This window comes from Channa argus, chromosome 2 (genome assembly GCF_033026475.1).
Source record: "Channa argus isolate prfri chromosome 2, Channa argus male v1.0, whole genome shotgun sequence".
Lineage (NCBI taxonomy): Eukaryota > Metazoa > Chordata > Actinopteri > Anabantiformes > Channidae > Channa > Channa argus.
In genome coordinates, this window is record NC_090198.1 from 14,626,888 (window position 1) to 14,648,799 (window position 21,912).

At 37.9% G+C, this 21,912-nt stretch overlaps 1 protein-coding gene across 25 annotated transcripts in view; it reads right to left on the minus strand.

Moving 5' to 3' along the window:
* madd (MAP-kinase activating death domain) overlaps window positions 1-21,912 on the minus strand; it is a 46,468-nt gene that overhangs the window by 19,387 nt on the left and 5,169 nt on the right. For 10 of the 25 annotated variants that reach the window (XM_067495669.1, XM_067495676.1, XM_067495663.1 and 7 more), the window contains exons 2-20: window positions 21,249-21,456; window positions 18,848-19,489; window positions 16,450-16,753; window positions 14,566-14,697; window positions 14,329-14,442; window positions 14,098-14,178; window positions 11,859-11,915; window positions 10,960-11,132; window positions 10,638-10,873; window positions 10,368-10,524; window positions 10,139-10,242; window positions 9,795-10,000; window positions 9,314-9,570; window positions 8,954-9,093; window positions 6,416-6,517; window positions 5,818-5,859; window positions 4,110-4,169; window positions 393-501; window positions 91-277 (exon numbers count right to left, since the gene is read on the minus strand). In XM_067495669.1, coding sequence (XP_067351770.1) covers window positions 91-277; window positions 393-501; window positions 4,110-4,169; window positions 5,818-5,859; window positions 6,416-6,517; window positions 8,954-9,093; window positions 9,314-9,570; window positions 9,795-10,000; window positions 10,139-10,242; window positions 10,368-10,524; window positions 10,638-10,873; window positions 10,960-11,132; window positions 11,859-11,915; window positions 14,098-14,178; window positions 14,329-14,442; window positions 14,566-14,697; window positions 16,450-16,753; window positions 18,848-19,489; window positions 21,249-21,307 — 3,162 coding nt within the window. In that variant the 5' untranslated portion in view covers window positions 21,308-21,456. The remainder of the gene's footprint in view (window positions 1-90; window positions 278-392; window positions 502-4,109; window positions 4,170-5,817; window positions 5,860-6,415; window positions 6,518-8,953; window positions 9,094-9,313; window positions 9,571-9,794; window positions 10,001-10,138; window positions 10,243-10,367; window positions 10,525-10,637; window positions 10,874-10,959; window positions 11,133-11,858; window positions 11,916-14,097; window positions 14,179-14,328; window positions 14,443-14,565; window positions 14,698-16,449; window positions 16,754-18,847; window positions 19,490-21,248; window positions 21,457-21,912) is intronic. The other 15 variants (XM_067495685.1, XM_067495684.1, XM_067495686.1 and 12 more) reach the window with 6 other exon arrangements.

Below are 21,912 nucleotides of genomic sequence, written 5' to 3' on the forward strand. Positions count from 1 at the left end.
ATTAGTATGCTTTGTGAAATAATGAAACAAGAATGGATACAGTAATTTAATTTAAGGTTAAAGTGGGGAGGGTGAAAACAGGCATCTCACCACATCACGTATGATCTCTTGCCTGGCATCTTCCTCTGACTGGATGGCTCTGTTCAGCTTACTTAGCACAAAGACACGAAGCTGCTCATTCTCCAGCAGGCGCCGCACTTTTTTCATGTTGAGCCAGCCAACTCCCTGACCATCCAGAACACTCTGCACCACTTCCTTCAAGAACTGCTGGTTCTCACTGAATATTTTCATATTTTGCATATCCAAATAATTACACATTACTTGATATTGACATACAGTGTACATACAGTGTGTTCCAAGACAGAAGTTGTACATCTGAAAGATTCCATTACCTTGTGTTGTTGACACGACCCTGGGGAGAAGGCGATTCTCTCTTCACTGTTGGACTGTGCTTGATTACTGAGGATTTCTGGTCCACAAGTGCTCGAGGTGCACGTGCCCCTGAAAGAAGAACAAAACTAATGAGGTTTCAGAACACTACGGAGCAATTAACCAACTACTTGTTCAACAGAGAGAAAACCACTTAGTAGAAGTTATCTAGACACACATAGGAACTGTAAACCAGGACAGGAAACAAGTTTCAAACTAGTATTTTTAAGCTATAATTTCAATTAGAAAAGAAAGCAGTTTAAATCACTTAGTGAAGAAGACAGACACACCCGGGACCTACTGAAGGTTATCTAAACAAATGAAAAAACAAATTACTGGAGCTGCTAGGGTCAAATAATACAAGGTTAAGGACAAATAAAGAAGAGGCATGGACCACTCACACACACACACACACACACACACACAAGTCCAAATGGTGCTCTTGGTGGTGCCAACACACATAATCAGCAGAGCGATGAGAGGTCAGGTCAGAGAGGATAGTCTACACAGCAACTACATTAGTTATATCATGCATGACAGAAAATAAAACGATGAGAGGATGGCAAGGAAAATGAGCTACACTGTAAGGTCAAAAGCTGACTCATTTTAATATATTACTGTAATGCTGTGGGTGTTCACCATCTGCCACTTGTCAGGGTTGAGTCAGTTACTTTACCATTACACAATCTTTAAAGAGGCTCAAAGTATTTCAGAAAATCTATCTGTTGTGCGACTCAACTGAGTGAAACATATTTCATCTGTGTACATTTTGTTAATTCACACTACATTTTTAAATCAGACATGACAATTTGTATGAATCTTATTGTAGGTACCAATAGATCAGCCTCAACACAGAGCTTACACTGAAGATAAAGATAGAATCCCCATACAGTTTTGTCCAATTAAAATGCCAACAAAAAACGAATCTAGAATGGTACTGAATGGTCCATTTCCAAAAACACAAAAGGCAGCATTACGTTGCGCATAAGTACAAGGAATAAAATAAAAAATATTATGCTACTAGGGCTCTCACGATACTGGAATTTCCACTTTCAATACAACACACTAAAAAATATCATGATTCCTTTTTTTCAGTACATTTTCAAAATCCCAGGCAGAAACAAACTGACCCAACATTGAGAGCCTTGTCACAAAGTCCTGACCCATTCATATGTACTCTGCAACAGTCTTGTTCAGTTTCTTAGCTTCATTGGATTTTGATTTTCACTTTCTCACCCTGGGATTGGTGGACAATTGCTGCACCAACTAAGACAACTGAGAATTATCTTAACTACATCAGAAGCCACAGATAGTTAAAAGATGCAGGCAATATTGTTTGTCTCTTCTGCAGCAAAGTTCAGCTTTTTGTCACAAGTATATATTTTATATATATGGTAAAATACATCTGCAATAAAATCAAGGTGTTACTAAACAATTTTTTAGACTGCTGGATATCAATCTATATCATTGGTAGGCAATGTGCCTCCCTTACAATGCATGTGGCAGCAGTCTGACCTGAAAATTAGTTGGTGGCTCCCAAATTGGTCTATATGTTGATTAAAAAAAACCCCAACCTGATTGAACTCTTTCAGTCTGTGGAGGAGAGTCGAGCATGCCTGGACTCTCATGATCTGGTCAAGAGCATGTAAAATAAAGCCATCATCTATATGTGGATTGTCCCAATATTGTATTTGCAATCAAAGATGTATACATTTAGAGTGGTTAAGAGCTTCAAGCTTCAAAAGTTCTATGACCAGTCCAATGTGGAAAATCCTAGACAACACATAAAATGAAACACAAAGAGCATACTTTGTTATACATGGTTATACAAACCAAGTACAATAATCGAAAGCTTCATCTGTTATTACTGCATTTGGTCAGTATCCTGAGTTAGGCAAAGACCATCGATATAAAGACAAATCTAAAGGCAAGACAAACTCAAAGTTTCTTTATTTTATTTCGTCTTAATTCTAATTCCTAAGACATGGACGGATAGTGGAGGGGTAACCCCCATCAAAAAAAAAAATCTGAATTGACATTGACTACTGGAATTTATTATTTATTATCACGGGAGACGCTTCCGGTATATCTGAGGAAAATGAATTCGCTGGTAACAGTAGTAGCACGAGTGGAGTCTATTTTCAGGGACAACTTGTAGGTCTTGGCCTAACCGCACACCTGCAACTCCTGTGGCTATTTACAGATGCTGAAAGGATTTCATCAAAAAGATATTTAAAAGCTGCAGCTCTTTAAAAGTTCATTGACCTTAACAAACAAAATATTTGTTGACCTAAATAACAAAGAAAGGTTGGCAATGAAGCCGATCAGAATTTGGGATCAAAGTCTGAGCACTCAAAAGCTTAAATCAAATTGCAGAAACAGCTTGCAAACAAAGAAATTAAAAAATGCCACAAGAAGCAGCATTTTAAAAATCATGGTAGTATCAACACAAGTTTGATCTGAAATGTGAAATGACCTAGCAAGATTAAAAATCATAATAAATACAGTTGACATTCATTCAAGTGTCTGACTTGCTGTTGTATTTTATAATCACTCGTCTTCACAACAATAAAATCACAAAGACAACTCCATGATAGCGTTTATAGTTTAAAATAAAAATTTCTTATCTTGAGGGGTTCAAAAAACAAGTGCTATTCAGAATGTTAAATGCAATTCAAAGTTTATGAACTTTATATAGTTGTTCTTTCTTGCCTATGGCAGCATTTTTTCAAAATTAAGTGCTTTTAAGTCACTAATTATCAATTAAATTAGGAGTCATTATTTAGAAAGGTGAGTGCTGTTAACTTGCTGAATATAATCATATTTGCAACCAAAACCGCTTGATGACTGACTTAGTTGAATAAGCATTAGAAATAAAATTCTCTGAAAAGGATATACAACTATAAATGTAAAGTTGTTTTAAAACTGTTTTGTTCTTGCAATCTGAATAAATCTTCAACTGTTCACAGAAAACTATTAACAGGTGAATTACGTATTAGGACCTAATAACCTAATAAAATAATATGTAACCTAGTATTGGGACAATAAATTATCATGGAGTGAATTCTTCAGGAGATAAGACCACCAACACCCCAGACCGTAGCTTGCCAGGAACAAGCCTGTATTTCACCAAGGTTTTACTGGTCAGGTTGATTTGGAGGTCATTTGCATACTTTGACTTTAGTAACTACTCACTGTGGACAGCCTAATTACAATATGTCTGGGTCCAACACCATGGGTAACATTTAGGACACAAAAACAATAACAAAATATCAATGCTAGTAAATCAGTTTGGTCTCTTCTATTCTAATTCACAACATCCTGTTCTCTGTCGTGTGCCTCACTTGTTTCCCTGAGATTATTTGTTGTACAATGTATTGTTTGAACTTTTCCTATCAATAGGAACAGGTGGGAACACTTTTTGTTAAGTTATTTGAAGTTGTACTTCAAATAACAAGCTAATTTTTAAAAAATAACATTAAACAGTTAGTCTGAGGAAGGTGAACAGTCACTATGAATTAAATGGAAGCTTGGAAGGACGAGAGACTCAATCCTCCATTGGATCTTTGATGACACACACACAGTGACTGAAATTAAGACAGACAAAAGGGGATGCTGGGAGATGTAGTTGACTGCCTTGGAGAAGCATGCAGCTCACTCAATAAAAGGGCAGAACCCACCTTCTCCGCTCCCCGGGCCGGCCTCTGTAATTATCTCCATTAGAGAATTTAGCCCAAATACTGCACACAAAATCCAGAATTAGTCCCGCAAAGAGTTAAACAGAGAGAGGGGACACCGGCCCAGACACAACCAGTCTGAACATCAACCCATAACACAACATGCACACTCAACGAGATGCCATAATGAAAGAAAGGAAAAAGTAAAAAAAAAAAAAAAAAGGGGGGGGGGCAGACTGAAAAGAGAAAAAGACAGACGATGTGTTAGCCTTGGAAGTGTTTGTCAAGATGACGTATGCCATGTATTTGGCAACACATTCAACATTTACAGTATCCAGCAGCAGGTGTGCACAGCTTATGTTTTATTGTGTAATTATTATATATGTATTGTATGAACCATGTAAATAATACTGAACAGTTCAGGTCAATATTAAAAATGTATCAGGTGCAGTTGTTGTTTTGTTAGAATTGGTGTATGAGATACTTACCTCACTAAGCAGAAAATTTTGATTTGGACACAAAAACATAATTGTAATAAACAAAATATAGTACTTCATTAGATGACCTATGATATTTGAAGTTCCATCATTGTTTTTATTAAAATTGTGAGTGATAATTAAAAAAAAGGAAGTAACACTCAACAATGACGCCATCAAACAAGCAAGCAAGGCAAAACACATGAGAGTCAGGAGGCAAGTGGGAATTAATTTCCATTAATCGAGAACAGTGAATATGGTATATGTCATACAAAGTAGATTAAAACTTAAATGCAGTTAAAAGGAGTCCTTCTTACAGGAGTACATTTTTGCAGATGCCACACATATAACATAGTAAAAGACAAAATGTGAGCCTCATAGTGCACCAGAAAGACCCCCACGAGTCACACAGAGAGGAATGGCAAAGGAACAGAGGCAAAGACACAGATCTAAAGGAATGAGAATAAAGGTGTGTCTTCTATCATAGTTCTATGCAGGGTGTAAGAGAAGAAATCAAGTCAAGGATTTAAAAAAATGCCTAGTCAACAGCCTAAAACAAAATTATCACACCAGACATAACATACCCGGGCTGTCAGGGGCATCTGAACAGCAAAGACAAAACACATCATAATCAAAGAAATAGAACATTTCTATGGCAGCTATTGCACATGGAGTGGAGCTATTGAGTTAGATTACCATGCTTCTGTAGATTTTTCTCTCAGTTAAAGCGAAAATCCAGCATAAAAAGAATTAATTTAGGATCATTTAATATAATTAATTTTATATAATGTAAATAAATGTAGAACCATTTTAATAACCATGTCCAAGTTGATTTTAGTTCCGAAAAAGCAAAGAAAGTACTGATGTGTATGTGCTGTGGATAATTTACTTAGTATGAGCATCCTTTGCAACAGTGGTTGGATTAATATGTTATGTTTACAGTTCCATTCATGTGTAACTTCAATTAATCTATATGCAACTTCTGTGTCCTTGTACCCATAAAACAATAAATCTTCAACAACTACAACTGCCTCTGAGAAAGTGTTGCTCATCTCTGCCAATGCCAAACCAAAAATACTGTCATAGTAAGGAATGTGAACTCTTGAGTGGATTTTCCGGTTAAAGTTATTGAGAGAAAAACTTATAGATCCTCAATATTGTCCATCAAGATAGTGCCATATCCATTTGCCAATCCAGAGGGAAGAAAATCAGGCTATAAAAACATCTCTACAAACCTGCTTGCTCCATCTCTTCCTCGATATCAAAATTTAAATATTCTTTTACCCCATAAATGTAAAAAAGGCAGAGAAAGACAAAGCAAATGGGTTAAATAAAAATATTAAGTTTTAAAAAACCCTGAATAAAGCTACTATGCTTTTTGACTAGTGTATGTTAGATAGTTAGATATGTTTTTTAGTAAATAAGCAACGCTGGCTTTAAAGGTATCCAAACTAATCACGTCTTGGCAATTATTAGAATTTGAAATTATATTACATGAGAGGATTCATAACTTAATATAACCAAGATGTTTATGAAAATGTAGGATTAAAAATTCTTAATAAACAGGTGTATGGAGGCAAACTGATGCTACTGATGAAGAAAAAAATAAAATAAAATCAATGTTTCAGAAAAAAAAACATTGCTAATAATGGCTAAACAATTGTCTTTACTATGATTACCCTTGTCAATTTAATTTAATGATGTTTAATAATGTCTTAAAATCACTAAAACAAGATTGAACAACTGGGACAGACAATAAGATATCAGAAACTCAATTTTATTGAGAAACTTTGACAGAAGTAAACGGTGGCCATATTATCTGTGCCATCCTACCTTTTAAACTTGGAAATGGTGTTGATTTTTCTCTTGCTGCCTTGTTGGGAAGGGCAAGATTGGAAAGACTGAAACTGGTCCCATGGTTCTTGTAAAGATTGCCTGTAATGAGGGTGACAATGATATAATTATAAGCAAAAGCAAACCAAAGGGTATTCTATTTCACCATTATTATCCATTTCACATTATTCACCATTCATATAGTTACTCTTAACACTGACTGCGTTTACTTGCACTTAAGTAGCCAGGGTACTCAGGGAAATCAGCTTTCCTTTGTATTTGGGGAAGGGCGTTTTCATGCACCTAAGAAACTTGAAATCCACTTATTAATACAGAAGAAGGGTAATCTAATTTCTTCTCTACTTTGGTAGCCTTGATCACAGATCTTAACTGTATAGTGATAGAAAATGCAGCTCCCTGACTTTCCTTGTTTTTGTGTGTGCTCATGTTGCAGCAGAGTGACAGCACAGGCCGATATACAAAGGAAAAAGCGGGAGTCATATGCAGCTGTTTCACAACAAGAACTGTCTCAGTTTTAAAAAAAATAAATAATTAGTGGGGGGAAAATGACTTTTCCTTAGTTACATTTTCTGTCACACTTTACGCAGACTTGGTTTTATCCATTGATTCAGACTTTTAATCAGCTACTTCTGTCTGCAGCCTCTTTTTTTTTTTTAACGCAGATGTGCATTTGGGAAAAGTCGATTAGAAACACGCTTATGCATATACATACAAATTGGTGTTCTCTAACAGAAATCTACCTGGGGAAATCCGGTATCCCTGACCTCCTGGCATTTTTTCGGAAACCTGATTTACCATTTACATGACAGTTCAGAAATCAGCTTTTGCAAGAAACCAGACTGTAACCTGGTAATTTAAGTCCACATAAACGCACGAGTGACAAAGCTTCCTTTGCCCTCACTTGGGTTCATGTTACAACAAGGGCTTAACCAGCTGTAGACCAGCACCAGATTTTTTTTTTTTTAAACTAAAAACATGTAGTGGTGTAAAAGTATCAATGCGGCAGTAAATAAATACTCCGTTACAAGTGAAAGTTATGCATTTAACATGCTATCTACCAGTAAGTACAAAAGTATTAAATTAAAAAATACTTGAAGTACCAGATATAAAAGTATTCTTTATTTGCAATGTTTTATTTACATGGGCAAATATATATTATATAATATATAATACTAAGCTTCCTGAGAAAGGGATTGTAATTACTGATGCATCTCTTTTTAATGTTGCAGCTTACAACAATGATGCTTATTTAACAACCTTAGAAATAGTTTTGTAGATCATATATTAGATTAAAATAATATAAATAATTTTACACTGGAAATAAAAAAAAAGTCTTACTATACTCTTTAAATCTAAAAAATAAAGTAACTAGTAACTCTGTAGTGACGTAAAAAGAAGTAAAAAAAGAGTTTGCCAGGAGTGTGATGAGATGATGGAAGGGTTTGAAGAGTTGAACAAAGACAATGAAAGAGAATGAAGAGTAGAAGAGGTGACTGGTGTGGAGCAGGAAGTAGCAACGATTAGTAAGAGTGAAGTGAGGAGGACTTTGAAGAGGATGAAGAGTGGAAAGGCAGTTGGTCCCGAAGGTGCAGGACTTTAAGTACTTAGGGTCAACGGTTCAGAGCAACGGTGAGTGTGGAAAAGAGGTGAAGAGGCGAGTGCAAGCAGGTTGGACGGGTGGAGAAAAGTGTCAGGTGTGTTGTGTGATAAAAGAGTATCAGTGAGAATGAAACGAAAGGTGTTCAAGACGGTGGTGAGAACAGCGATGTTGGTCGGCTTAGAGACAGTGGCACTGAAGACAAGACACGAGGCAGAGCTGGAGGTAGCAGAGCTTAAGATGTTGAGGTTCTCTTTGGGAGTGACGAGGATGGACAGCATCAGGAATGATTACATCAGAGAGACAGCTCATGTTAGATGTTTTAGAGATAAAGTCAGAGAGGCCAGATTGAGGTGGTTCGGACATGTTCAGAGGAGAGACAGAATATATCGGTAGAAGGATGCTGAGGTTGGAGCTGCCAGACAGGAGGTCTAGAGAAAGACCAAAGAGGAGATTTATGGATGTAGTGAGAGATGACATGAAGTTAGTTGGTGTGAGAGAAGAGGATGCAGAAGACAGGGTTAGATGGAGGCACATGATTCTTTGTGGTGACACCTGAATGGGAACAGCCCAAAGGAAAAGAAGAAAGAAGATCTGATATATCTGAAGTGTAAAGCTACATTCTGGATCTCTTGTAAGATCTTGGGGACAAATTCTTTACTGTGTGATACAGCTACATGTTAACCCTTTGTCTTTCATTTGCTGCTGAACAGGTAGTGCATTGATTGGCTTTTCAGAATTTGTACACCTTAAATAAAAAAAAATAAATTGCCTACTGTGGCTGTGCACAACATTTTTGAGAGCAAACGAGACTGTTACAGGCCAGAAAACCCAAACGCATATAAAAGACAATGAAGTACAGATTTTTGATTTAGTCATTATGCACATAAATCAGAAACATGACATTGAAATACTCTTACTGGCAAAGGACATGAGTCCTCCAAATCCATCATTGCTGCTGTTAGAAATGGTGGAGTTTGGTGAGCTGTTGTGGGAGTCTCCCTCCCCATCAGACTCTCCTGGTAGCCTCAGGCTACTGGGACGTAGAGGACGCTGTGCCCTAAAAAAGGGTCAGATGACATCAACTTAAATCCACAGGAGCATATGCAGAGAACATTGGAAACTCAAGCACTCACACCATGTTAAACCATCACACCATCATGGACAAACAGAGTCACTTAACATGCTGTGTATTGATAGAAAACATAGCACAGCTGGTCAGAAAGGTCAATTGAATGATGATAACACATTCATTTAAGTGATAAACAAGTTTCACACACTTGTTGCCATTGAGGTTCTGGTTGAATCGAGGGGTGTATGATTCGACTTGCTCCTCTGCATCAGGGTCATCTTCTGAAGGGAAGCCATACTGAGGCTCAAAGTATGGGTTGTCATACTCTTGCTTCTTGCTTGCTGGGTCCAACAGGCCAGCATCAGCAGGAGGTCTGAGGAATGGCTGGCTGCCCAATCCAGAGACAGGATTCGGCACTAAAGCGGCACTTGCTGTCACTTCAATTTCAGGTGCTTCGCCATGCTCCTGGGAAAAAATTATTATGCAGATTAATGGGAACGGTGTAAATGTCTATCCAATACGGAAAGTTAAATACTGTTCTTTTCCATACTTTAATATGGACTTGAATAATTTTGCATTACTCTAACATCCATTTTTATTTTGTTTAGCACATGATTTGATAAAATTAAACAAAAACACAATTTCCAAAAGTGTATTTGAATTCTGCAGTAATTGTAACTAACACGCACATGGTTAACTCCCTGGATAATTGTGCTAGGACTTGAGCTTGCAGTTGTGCTGGAGCTTGAGCGAAGGGGTTGCCCATCAGAAGGTTCAGAAGGCCCATCCCCACTCGGTAGCCCCTCCGAGCAATGACCTTCTCTTAAGTCACGAAAATCTTGAAACTCAACCTCACTAGCATCTCCCAGAGCAGCATGGGTAGGTGGGTCCAAGCCTAAGGTCAAATCAAATTTTGTTTAGATGGCCCAATATCACAAACTTGCCTCAATATCAATATTATAAAAAAGAAGACCAAATGAATACAGATAATATTATCTGTCCTATCTATCCTATTAACGAACCAAATACTTACTCGGTGTATCTCCCTGTATGTCACCTTGGATCATCTCACTCACAAGGTCTCCAAGTGAGGAATAGGATGAACTGGAGTCATCATATGCCTCACTGTCACTGCCACTGCAACAAATGAAATTTATTTCCAAGAGCTATTCAGCTGACACCAACAACAGCAAATACCAAAATATAGCAAGCGCTTGAATATTCAGATTAAACTAGTTTGTCATGCTGAGCTTGTTTCTTACCTGTCTGTGGGGTCTGATTCATTGCCCTCATCTTCCAAAGGACCACCCATGGCTTCCACTAGCTGGGAACTTCCATCATACACTCTGTAGACCACTGGCTGTAGCTGGTGAGCATACCACTTGGGCTTGTCGCCAATTAAGGAAGGATCGAACACATCTAAAACATGCAGAATGCAGAATATATTGTCTGTGGACTTTTAACTTACATAAACACATTTCTTCGGCTGCATCATGAATGGGATACACACAATTAGTTTTAATTAGTCTTACTGTTATGTATCCTCTGAAAGGCAAGGTTGGTGGGATTGAGAGCCCACTCGCCATAGAACTCCACAGCCTGGGTGTGAGAAAGTTTGTCTGCAAAGCCAGAGCGTCGTGGCCGAGATGCAAGAAAAGACGTTGACTGAAAAGCCACCACAGGCCGGGGGAAGAGGCGCAAGGTGCGAGTGTGCATCTGGAACCCCTGGAGAACGTTTGGGGAGTTGAAGAACCGTACCATGGCAACCCTGCATGACAAAGAAGTTTTTTCTGTTTATTAGTTGTTCATTTTAAGGTTTCCACCATCTGACATCCGGGCACCAAAGAGACTTGCCTGGTGGCTACATCAACTGAATCCACATCATTGCCATAAATTAGAGGGTTAAACTCTGTAGAGGATGGGGAAGCTTTATCTCGTCCAGGAGGGAGCAGGGGTATCTCTTGACCTTCCTGGAACTTCTCGAGGTTCAGAATGGGTTGGGTGTTCAAACTCATACTGGCCAAGGCCTAGAACAGGTAGCAGTGATACAAATTATAAACACAGCAGTTGAAGTAATGACAAAGACTGAGATGAACCACTCCCACAATTGGCATCAACATGCCCCAAACCTTCCTAAGGCCACAGTGACTAAGTTGTAGACTGTGGACTTAATATTATGGGATGATCCTACTTGTTAGAATTAATACTAAGCATATCTGCTGCTTAGTGTTGTGCTAAATCAAAGTTAGCCACTAAATATAGGACCCCCCCTATTTTTTTATTTTTATATTTAGTGTATTGTTTTCAATTTACTTTAGTCTTTTATTGCACATGTTGATGCCTGTAGTGGGGGTGTCATTTTGGAGAGGAAGAGCAAAAGGGAAGTAGGTCACTATGCATGGTTTGTTTAAGGGAACTGCTGCAGACTCAAGGGTTAATGTTTAGCTTAGCATAATGGAACATTTAGTTGCTAGGTCTGGATGAATGTAAACTTTGTCAAAGTGATTAGCTTCATCATATCTTGTTTTGGTTATGAGAACACTCACTGATGCCAAGATAGATGCAGGCACATTCAGTCATGCTCAAGCCAGAGCTAAGCAGTGTATCAAAAGACTTGCCTGCAACATTCTGTGACACTGTTGTGTATTTAATTCAAGTCTTGAGAACAGGAGACAAGTAGTAGTGACAAGCAAAATAAGGTAAGAGCTCCGTGCAGGGGCATTACACATTCCACAGGAGAAGAAATGAGTAACCTTATTTTCAGAAGAGAAGATCTGCTTTTGGGTGATCACGGTCAACCTAACCAGACACTAGGGAGGGGATAAGAGAGATGCGAGGAGAATCACATGAAGGTCTGGGATGAAAACTTTGTGACTGACACTGGAACAGCAGATGACTGAAGGGTCACAACCATGGCCCTTTCACCTTCTTTTCCTTGACTCCTTTTAACAGTGTTTTTTCTGACAGTAAGCAAGTATATTGCCAAGTAAATGAAAGTCTAACTTCATGAAAAAGAAAAAGCAATATTTGAATTGTGTTGAATTGCAACACAGATGTATTATCATTCAAGCATTTCTGTTTTTCATTTCCACAATTCACTGAAAAAAGGAGATAAGAAAAGATAATTTTGTATTTGTTACAAAAAAAAGGTGATGGACGGCCAGTCAAGAAACAACAACTGCAAGAGTGAGGGAGTGTGAAGGGAAAGAAATGTTGAAAAATTACGGCCAAGAGAAAACGAGAAATAGGCAGGAAGATGAGATGTATTTCTACTAAACGTGAAAGTCAGTGAGAAACACGGACAGTGCAATAAGGTGACCAAAAATCAGACTTCACCTACAGAATCCAGCCACAAAGACTTGAAGGCCATCCATGGTGACCAACTGGGACAAGCCAGTGGTTACAATGGAGTGGTGATGACATACAAAACAGCAGATCTTTTCAGACATATAGATTAAATACTTGCACGGTGAAGCACTTGGCAAAGTAAAAGCCAACTAAGTTGAATTCATTAAAAAAAAAAGTAAAATGAGCTGAAAAATAACACAACCAACCTTATAGAGGTAAATAAACCAGTCACTCATTAGGACCAATTTATTTTTTGTTATCCAGTCTTAAGTGCAAGTATTTTTTTATGACTCGTACAGCATTCAGCTTTGGCATCACAGTCTTCAGATAATCAGTAAACCAGCTTCAGTGACATTTTCTTTATTCACAGATACCAATATTGTGTTCTTGTTTCCTAACATACAACTGTTAAACTGAGGCTCTGCACACTGCTACACACCAGCCTCTCAGCCACACATCTACACACGGAGAGAGTTGCCAATCACATACAGCCAAATAATTGGCTCTGATTCAAGGGATATTAAATAAATAGACTTGTAAATAATTAAAATTAGTTAAAACCTAAAGTAATTTGAACACAGCATAAGAAAATTGATGGTTCTATGTTGGTTGTATTTCATGAGATGATAAAATCAGTTCTACTTAACAGTTAAAGCAGTACCAGTATACTACAGTACAGTGCAACTCAGAATAAATACCTTGTAAAGATTTGAGCTAAGCTGTGTGAAAATTTTCTTAGTGTTTTTCCATAAAACAACTACATTATTTTTCTTTAAAAGTAATGCTGGGCTTATAGTTCCTGTATTATTTAAATAATACGTATAATGTGAAAGTGGGCTAATTGAATATTTAGTAATTTTAGTATGTTGCATTCAAGATAAGACAAAAGACCTTCATTTTGGGGTACACTTGGGTAACGTCTTACACAGTCATTTTATGTAAGTTTAGAGTTCAACTTCTGTGAAAAAAATTACATAAAAGAAAAACAAGAATGCCTGGCGATCTGATTAAACATAAAAAGCCAACTCTTTTTAAGTTCATAAGCACACTAAGTATCAGTGTTAAGATGTCCATTTACCATACATCTTAAGTAAATGGACATTGACTTAAACATGTTAAGCCATAAAAGGACTGTATGGAAAAAGCAAGGAGTTGAATCAGAAGCAAATTCTGATATTATGTTAGAAAATAGGCTTAAAGGGACAAGTTAGTTACTACCAGTATTACTAAAGGTTTTGCTTGGGTGGCAGGGTCCTAAAATCTGATTTTACCTCCAAGAGCTAGAGCATGCAAAGAAAACGGGAAAAAAGAAAACATTTATTTACGTTAGTGCACTACAAAAACCCATTTCAAAATGCTCTCACACTCATCTGTAATACATACTGTTGAAGATGATAACCCTTACTGTCACACTGCTGAAAGAGATGTGTTACATTTATATAGGAGTGCAACTGACTAACAGTACCAGACATAAACATTAAAAGGTCTCCTGTTCCTGAGTTCCAGAAATTTCTCTGCAAAATGCTAATTTCTGACAGTAGTCCCACTGGTTTTGGGCTGCCCCCTGGCAGCCACATTGCAGATTAAAAGGAAAATACAATGTTGATTACAGGTACGAGGATTCATGAAAATCACATGCAGTACCTGCTTCAGATGTTTCTTGAGCTCGCTTGCTTCAGGCTCTGGAAGAGGTGGCAGAATCTCTGCATTGGTGGGTGCTATAACCTAAAGGAAAAAGGAGGACCTCAAATTTTTTTTTTAAGTTTTTAAAATATAATAATGTCCCCCTTACCATTAGATAAATTATCTGTAGTGAAAATGGATAACGTGTTGGAAACAAGGAAGAACTGCAAAACAACAACCTGATGTACGAACCTTGCTGCTGTCAAGATCCACAAGCCACAAATCATCTGGCATTTTGAAATCAGATTTGTAGAGGAAGAAGCTAGCTGGTACACCTATAATGTAAGGAGTGGGGGCAAGAAGGAGCTGTGGGGAAAGACAAACAGACAGGATTAACCACAATTAAAAACTGCATGTTTGGTAAAAATGGAAGAACAAAAATAAATCTTCAAATTAATTGAACTATATCTATAACAAATTATACGTTACCTGTTCAGCAGAGGCCATGCAGGTTGGCAGTAAGGGAATGACAGGGAACATGTACTCGAGAGGGTAAATCATGGCCACAAAGGCCATAACGCTCATAGACAAAGCATTGTAATCTCTGGATTGGAGAATGACCTGATAATAAAGGAAATACAAAAGAAGAATAATACATGACATACGTGGAATTTAAATGCCAAACAAACTTAAAAGGCAACTTGCTTTTTATGGCTTTAGTTTACGGTATAAATGTACATCAATACTTTTAAACTTTCCCTCTGACGTCCTTATATTAAAATATTTATCTCTGCTTCTTGCTGAAAAACTAGTCCAGGAGTTTAGATAATGTCATCTGAAGGAGCTCCAGAAAAGCAGGTTGACCATAATTAGAAACGTCATAGTAAAGAGCAACAAGATGAAATAATCTGAACTAAAGGTTCCTGGAAGTGATGTCATCTGTAGGCATTTTTCAGCTATAAAAACATGTACTACCCAAACTAGAACCAAAAGTAGCAAGTTCAAAATCAGTGAAGGTATCCAATAATTCTCTGTATATATTTCAACAGAAAACAGAAAAGCAACTTACAAGTGGCAGACAAAAGGTGGGTTTAGTGTTTTGCTTAAGGACATTTCAACATGTGAACTGGAGGACTTGTGGACTAAACGACTGGACCTCTAGTTGGGGGACAAGCTGTACTGTATCTAGAGCCACAACTCCTCCTCCACATGGCTCTCGTAAAAAGCTGATTACAAACCTGGTTACATAGACCTGGGGAAATCCATTTTCCCTTATCCCCTACCCCAATTACAGTAACAAGGTTTCTCATTTACGCGACTGCTAAGAAATCAGCTTACTTTAATAAAGTACAGGGTTGCTTAAGATAATGCAAATGGACCGCATTTTTTTATGATCCATTCATATTCCTTTTTTTTTTTACCATAATTAAACCTTGGATTTGTAAGAACAATATTAGGAAATGAGATTTTACAAAAAAAATCATGTGTCAGTGCAAAGTGCTTAAAAGGAAGTCACTCTGAAAGCTTCAAGGCAGGACTTAGTTCAGCTTTACTTAAAACAAAAAGGATGAATACAGCATGGGAACGTTTCATACTGAATAAGAATTTATTTTCGGCTGTTAAGCCTTGCAAAGAGCACCGAAACTGATGATAATTTTAAGCTGCAATACCAAACAGATCTCTATAAGGTGGCCAAATAATTCTAGATTTGAGAAACACAGACTGAACGGCAGAGCAATGGCCCAGATAGTGTACATGTACACAATGTACATATTACTAGTAAATCTGTTTTATAAAATAAGTGCATTATAAGAGCAAAAAGCAGAAATATGTTTTGCTTTTTTTTGTGCAGTTTTGTTTTTTTGACTGTCTCCAGCCCATTGGGCACTCCCCACAAGGAGTCCAGGGCCAGTGCTGTTTCACTTTACGTTAGTTTTATGAAAAGAGTGATATGGTGGCACCATATCAATAAAATCGAGCAAATTGAAAAATTTTGAGGTATTGACATTTAAATTTTTTGTCCCACCCCCCCTCACTGATAAAATCAACCTCTGTAAAGGTTGATTAACAGAAAATGTCTGACGAAAATCACTCAGGGCAGTTCTTGCTTTAAAAATGTTCTTTGGAAGGAAGCTGTGTGCCCTTGTGTGACTGACCAATCTCAACCTACTAAAAACAGCTTTCCTTATCTTTTCTCTTTGAAACAATCAGCTCATGTGTATAATAAAATCCCAAAGGGGAACTGGTTGCAGCTTGAAGCCAACCATACATCTCCAGCTCCTGTTCTTGAAAAATCAGCGCAGAAAACAAAAGATGAAATGACAAAGCGTGACATGACTTTGGATCGAGAACTCACTGCTCATCGGTCCTTACCTTGTGTTCTAGCAGGACACAGCTGAGGACCTGAAGACAGGCATCAACACCCAGCAGCTCTAAAGGCAGGTGCAGAGGGAAGTCAACCATGGAAAAACGGGAGTTGTCAGGCAGAGCAAAGGTGAGTGGCCGTGTGAGTTCATGGGGCAGCACTTCCACATCCACACGTCTTTGACCTGCCACTGGAACTGGTGAACGCAGCAACCGGTACACCCATGATTCAATCTCCCGTAGGTCGGCCAGCAGCTGGCTGCCTTTCTCTTCTACCAACAGTGCACCTGTGAACACCCGCCACATGGTGTCCCTGGGAAGGACAAAAAGCATGTTTATATTTAGAACCTGATGTGTACATCGGGGCTACCTTCTTTGAGGTGAAGGTAAAGACAATTATTTCAGATATCTTGATCTATGAAATGTCAAAAAACAAATAAAGGTGTATTTACTGAGCACTACAGGGAAAAACACTGCACAATGTGTAAGCATGAATGCTTAACCTATATACAGTACAGTGACTTTTAATTTCTTGCTTACTTATGTTTAATATGTTAAGCTTTACTAGTATATGTAGTAAAATCAGTCGAACATGATTTTCATAGATCAAAAGAGATTAAACTAAAACATTTGCTCATTTTATTGTAGGAAACAGTTACAGGCCTGGAGAAAAAAAACAAACAAGACAGAATCCCAGCAAAATCTCTATGATGAGCAAGTGAGATGAAGCAAATGAGACTGAAACACTGGGAAAGCTCTTAAGAAATTGCCGAAACATTGATATGAAAACCCTCCACCCTAAACCCATATGGTGCCATTAAACCTTTGTAGAGTGTATGCTCAATGTGTTTGTGTGTAGCATGGGTGAGATGAATCATTAGTCTTTTGGACCCCTCCCACCAACTGCAGCTGCTACCTAAAGGCAGCCAGAGACCTCAATCTGTCAGAGCTGCCATAGAACAAAGCACTTGCAGCCATTATGCAATGGCTCTCCTCCTTCTCTGTCATTGCCACACCACATTTCAACCATGTCAGGGAAAAAGATACAAAGGTCTAATCAGCCTTTGGCTTAAATAGCCTTTTCTGAGTTGGCATACAAACCACAGTTCTATATTGTTGTGAGGATGTGCTGTAACATGTTGCCAGTGAAAAAAAATGCCAAAATATAAGATTTACTGCACATTAGATATTCCTACAATCTCTTGCAGTGATAAGAGGAAAAGCTCTTCTGGTTCTACAGCTAACAGCTATATAGATGAAGCTAGTGAAGAAAATATGCACCTTGGGAGAAAACCAGCAATCATACTGAGTCTAAGCTAGTGTGATGTGACAGCCTAATTAACACTTTGTCACTCCAAATCTGTAATTTATTGAGTCACCTATGGCAACAAATAACCCAAAAAGGCAGTGAAAATACTGCCGTAGCTCATCACGACAGGATGAAGTGTACAGCTGTGGGTGTGGGTCTTTTAGCAGCTTAAATAAAATATGAATATATCACCCCATGTGGTTAATTAAAAACATCAACTTTAGTTGCTGTAAGTCTAATAAGTAAAAAACTTCAGAATGATTTCCAAGCTTCTACACACTTTTCATGCTTTTATTTTCTGGTTTAGGTTTATATCTTCACGTTAGCAAAACCTGTAAAACTGGATGAAGCAATACTTGCTATTGCATGTATCGTTTAAAATGAACCAGATGAAATGCATTAAAGATAATTTGCTTGCCTTTATTTATTATCAAGGTGGAGGGTGCTAGCATAAAGCGTACTGTGAAAACATGACACAAGCTGCAGATGGCCTGCTAAACTGCATGGTGCCACAGACAAAAGCTCTTGTATCAATTTTGCTACCAAACATACACAGAACAGGTTGACAATGAAAGAAGCAGATGGGAGAAGAAAGAAAGCAGCTAGCACTGAATCACCATTAGCACTGTACACAATAAGAACACTGTGAAAGACTCTCATTAAAAAAAAAAAAAAAATATATATATATTAAAAAAAAGATTGGCTTATAAAGCAGGACATGTATTTACTTAATTTTCCTTTTCTTCATTCTATTCGGTTTTTTATATTTTAAGATATTATGTATCTAACTTATTACGTATCTTAGGTATATTTTAAGATATCATGTTTCATGCATGAATGTGCTTAACAATTTCACAGCAAGTAACAATTAGACTGTTGTATATTCATGCTACAATATTTGAGCCTAGAAACGTTTTTAGCGCCACCGTACAAAAAATAAATTTACTCTGCATTAGGAAGCTGGTTTAAAAAAAAAAAAAAACTAAACTGACTAAAATAGTACAATTATATTTTAATGTCCAGGAATGTCAACCAAATTGTCTCAACAAATTACAGAAGAGCTGCACGTACATTTATAGATGCTATTTTAATTCTCACCTCTGAGTGGCACGAGGGAGTCCAGCACGCTGTGTTAGCCTCTGACTGCAGCAGTCCACCAGCCTCTTAAGAGTGTATAAGCATTCCCTAAAGGTAGAAAAAAAAGGGTAGTGGCTGAGTATGCACAGCGAGGTCAGTGTGCTGTTGCGGTTCCTGGCTGTCATCTTAGTATGTCTTCGTCTGTGCTGTGGGGACTTTCCAGCATTAAGCTCGACACCTGTTTGCCCGCACTCTTCTCCACAGGAAGGTGGCTGTGCTGACTCAGAATTGTTAGGTGGAGCCAGCGCTGACAGTGGGCCTCCACCGCTGCCATCAGACCCATCGCTAGCGGTCTCCGCTGTCTGTACTACTACCTCTGTGTGACTGCTCTTGTCCCCACGAGTACGATGATGGCCTCTTTGAAAAGAGCGGTAGAAGTTGACACAGATTCCATAGCGAGTGATTCCCGAGTCCTTGTCAGTCAACGTGAAAACAAATGAAGAGTCGTCACGAAGGCTAACCCTACGCTGGCGTATACTCAGACAGCCCTCTGGCTGGCAGAAAAACACCACATCTGGTGGGAGCGGGAAGTTGTGGTGGTCTTCCAATGGGTAGCGGCGGAGAAGCTGAGGTGTCTGGGCCACACTGTCACTACTTGGTTGCCTAGAGGGAAAATACATAAAACATTTTTTGCTTTTTAAGGCAGCAAAGTTTAATGTACAACAAAATTAGTATACACCTGGTCAGTATTACTAAGAGCAACTACAAATCATTTCAATTTAGTTTAGCCAAGGAAAAATTAAGCTACTTCACCTGAAAAACAAAATGTTTGACTACCAGTGTTAGTTTTGTCTTTTTCTCGTGTGCTTTTAACGTGTATAGCCCTGCCTATTCAGTATTAATATATTTAAAAGTTTTGAAGCAACAGTTGTTTCTTTCTTGTTGTATTGTGTACAGTTACCATAGAAATGCTGTTCATGTGTATTGAGAGATAAAAGTCTGTCCAAACTGTACGTTTCTTTGCTCTGCAGAGTAATTCAGAGGCTGCTTCACTTGTACTTTATTATGTCTAAACAAATATTCACTGGGTTCTGCTTGAGAGGCAAAGCTAAACTGTTTGATTGGACCAATACAGAAAGACTTCCTTAGCAAACAATGTTAGCTTAACATTCGCTTTTGAATGTAGACATGGTGCTGCACTCATAGTACTCTCTCAACTTGTTTAATTCGCAGCGGGTTCATATAGCTCATAAACCCAGTCATGTCAAGTGGCAGACACAAAATGTTACTGAACATACTGTAAGAAGCTATTCTTTAACAGTTGTGTGACAAGCCAAGTGGCTAAATCAACTTTTGGGATATTTAGGGCATTTAACTGATGAGGAGTTAAAGATTGATTTTACAGCTTGATTTTACAGATGCTGCAGGTGACTGAATGAGACTCTGTATTAAGACTGTTTATGTCCAGTCTGTTTATGTCCATTTGTTCCTCTGATTTTAGATTTTGGTCGTTGAGTAAGACTGTATATGTTATAGTTTTCATTTTCAAAGGTTATGTTTAGTTTAGTTTTAGTCTGATCATCATGAAAAACAAATAATTATTTTTTGTCATAGTTTAACAAATTAAAACTAGACCAAACTACAATGAAAGGCCTATCTGTACACAACTGTCAGTGTACCTTTGGATAACGAGCCTCTGTCCTTTTATTTTTGGATATTTCATGTATCCACCTTTACTTTGGATGATCAATTCAATCCTGCTCAATTGCACAAATAAGTGGAGAGACGTTCTGCCATTCTGCGCCACTGGTTATTTTCAGCTTTACAGTCAGATTTAAAGAGGTAATATTGTGCTTTTCATAAGCTGGTGTTATACAGTATGTATACTGTAAAGTTGATTGTGAGTCCATGTTACACACAGTCAAGGCTGAAAGCTGGAGGTAAATGTGTGTTTATAGGCTTGTTGTGAAAAGTCCAGGTTTTTCTCCTTATAATCAAATTTTTAATTCGCTTTGAAATGTAATTAAGAAAAGGTCAGCACAGTGGTTTGAGTGGTTACTGCTGGCACCTCACAGCTAAAAGGTTGCGGGTTCCTATTTGCATGTTCTCCACTTGCTTGCGTGGTCCAAAGGCAATGCATGTTAGGTTGAAAATTTCAAGTTACAGCAAGGACTTACGGTGCATTCAGTTTTAAGAACAGTACAATTGTTGGTCTAACAAAGCCTTTGTGGGTTAAGTCACTATAACTGTGGCTACATTAGAAGTAAACAGCTCATCAAGATAGCGGAAATTGTTTATTAACATATCAATCAAAAACTTGACAGGTGCTTACTCAACTGGCATCATTAACTTTAGTTTTAAAAGCAACATTACAGTCGTCTATATATTTTAAATTAAAACAGATTTTTCTTTAAAACTTTACCTTGCTCCAACCACCACCAAGTAGTCAAGAAGGCGTGGACACATTTTCTTTTTCTCCATCTTGGTCTGACAACGTCTTGTATGTCACGACATCTAGAATATTATGTTGTTTCTGGTTTCAGTGGTGGTTTTCCAGCACAACAGGTTCAGGTATAATGTTGAAGCTCCTTGATCAACATTGTGATGGTCCAAAAACAACTAAGTCAGACCTGTAATACAAACACACCAAAAAACAAACAAAAACAGAAGATTAATATCGTTTTGGAGGTTGTTTTTAGGACCTCAATGAAATTAACCATGGAGTAGACCCCATGCATTATAAAGGAATATGGGCCATCTACAAGCAAGAGATATTAGTGGGTTATCTAGATAACGTTTGGGTTTTTTGATTTTACAAAGCTAGTTCTTTTCGATTGGCTTAGATCACCATGGTAACTTAGCTATACTGCTCCAGAGGGGGTTAACTTCAAAGGATCAAGTCAAAGCCTGTAAAAGTCAGACTCCAATCACTGACCAATCAAATGAGTAAAAAAAAGAAAAAAGAAGAGGAGCAAATTCAGGTTTAATTGACAACTTCCCATTTTTCATATGAATTTGTTCTTAGCCTAATAAGAAAACCTACACTTCAGACAAACAATAGATAGCCTGCCTCATGATATCCAGAG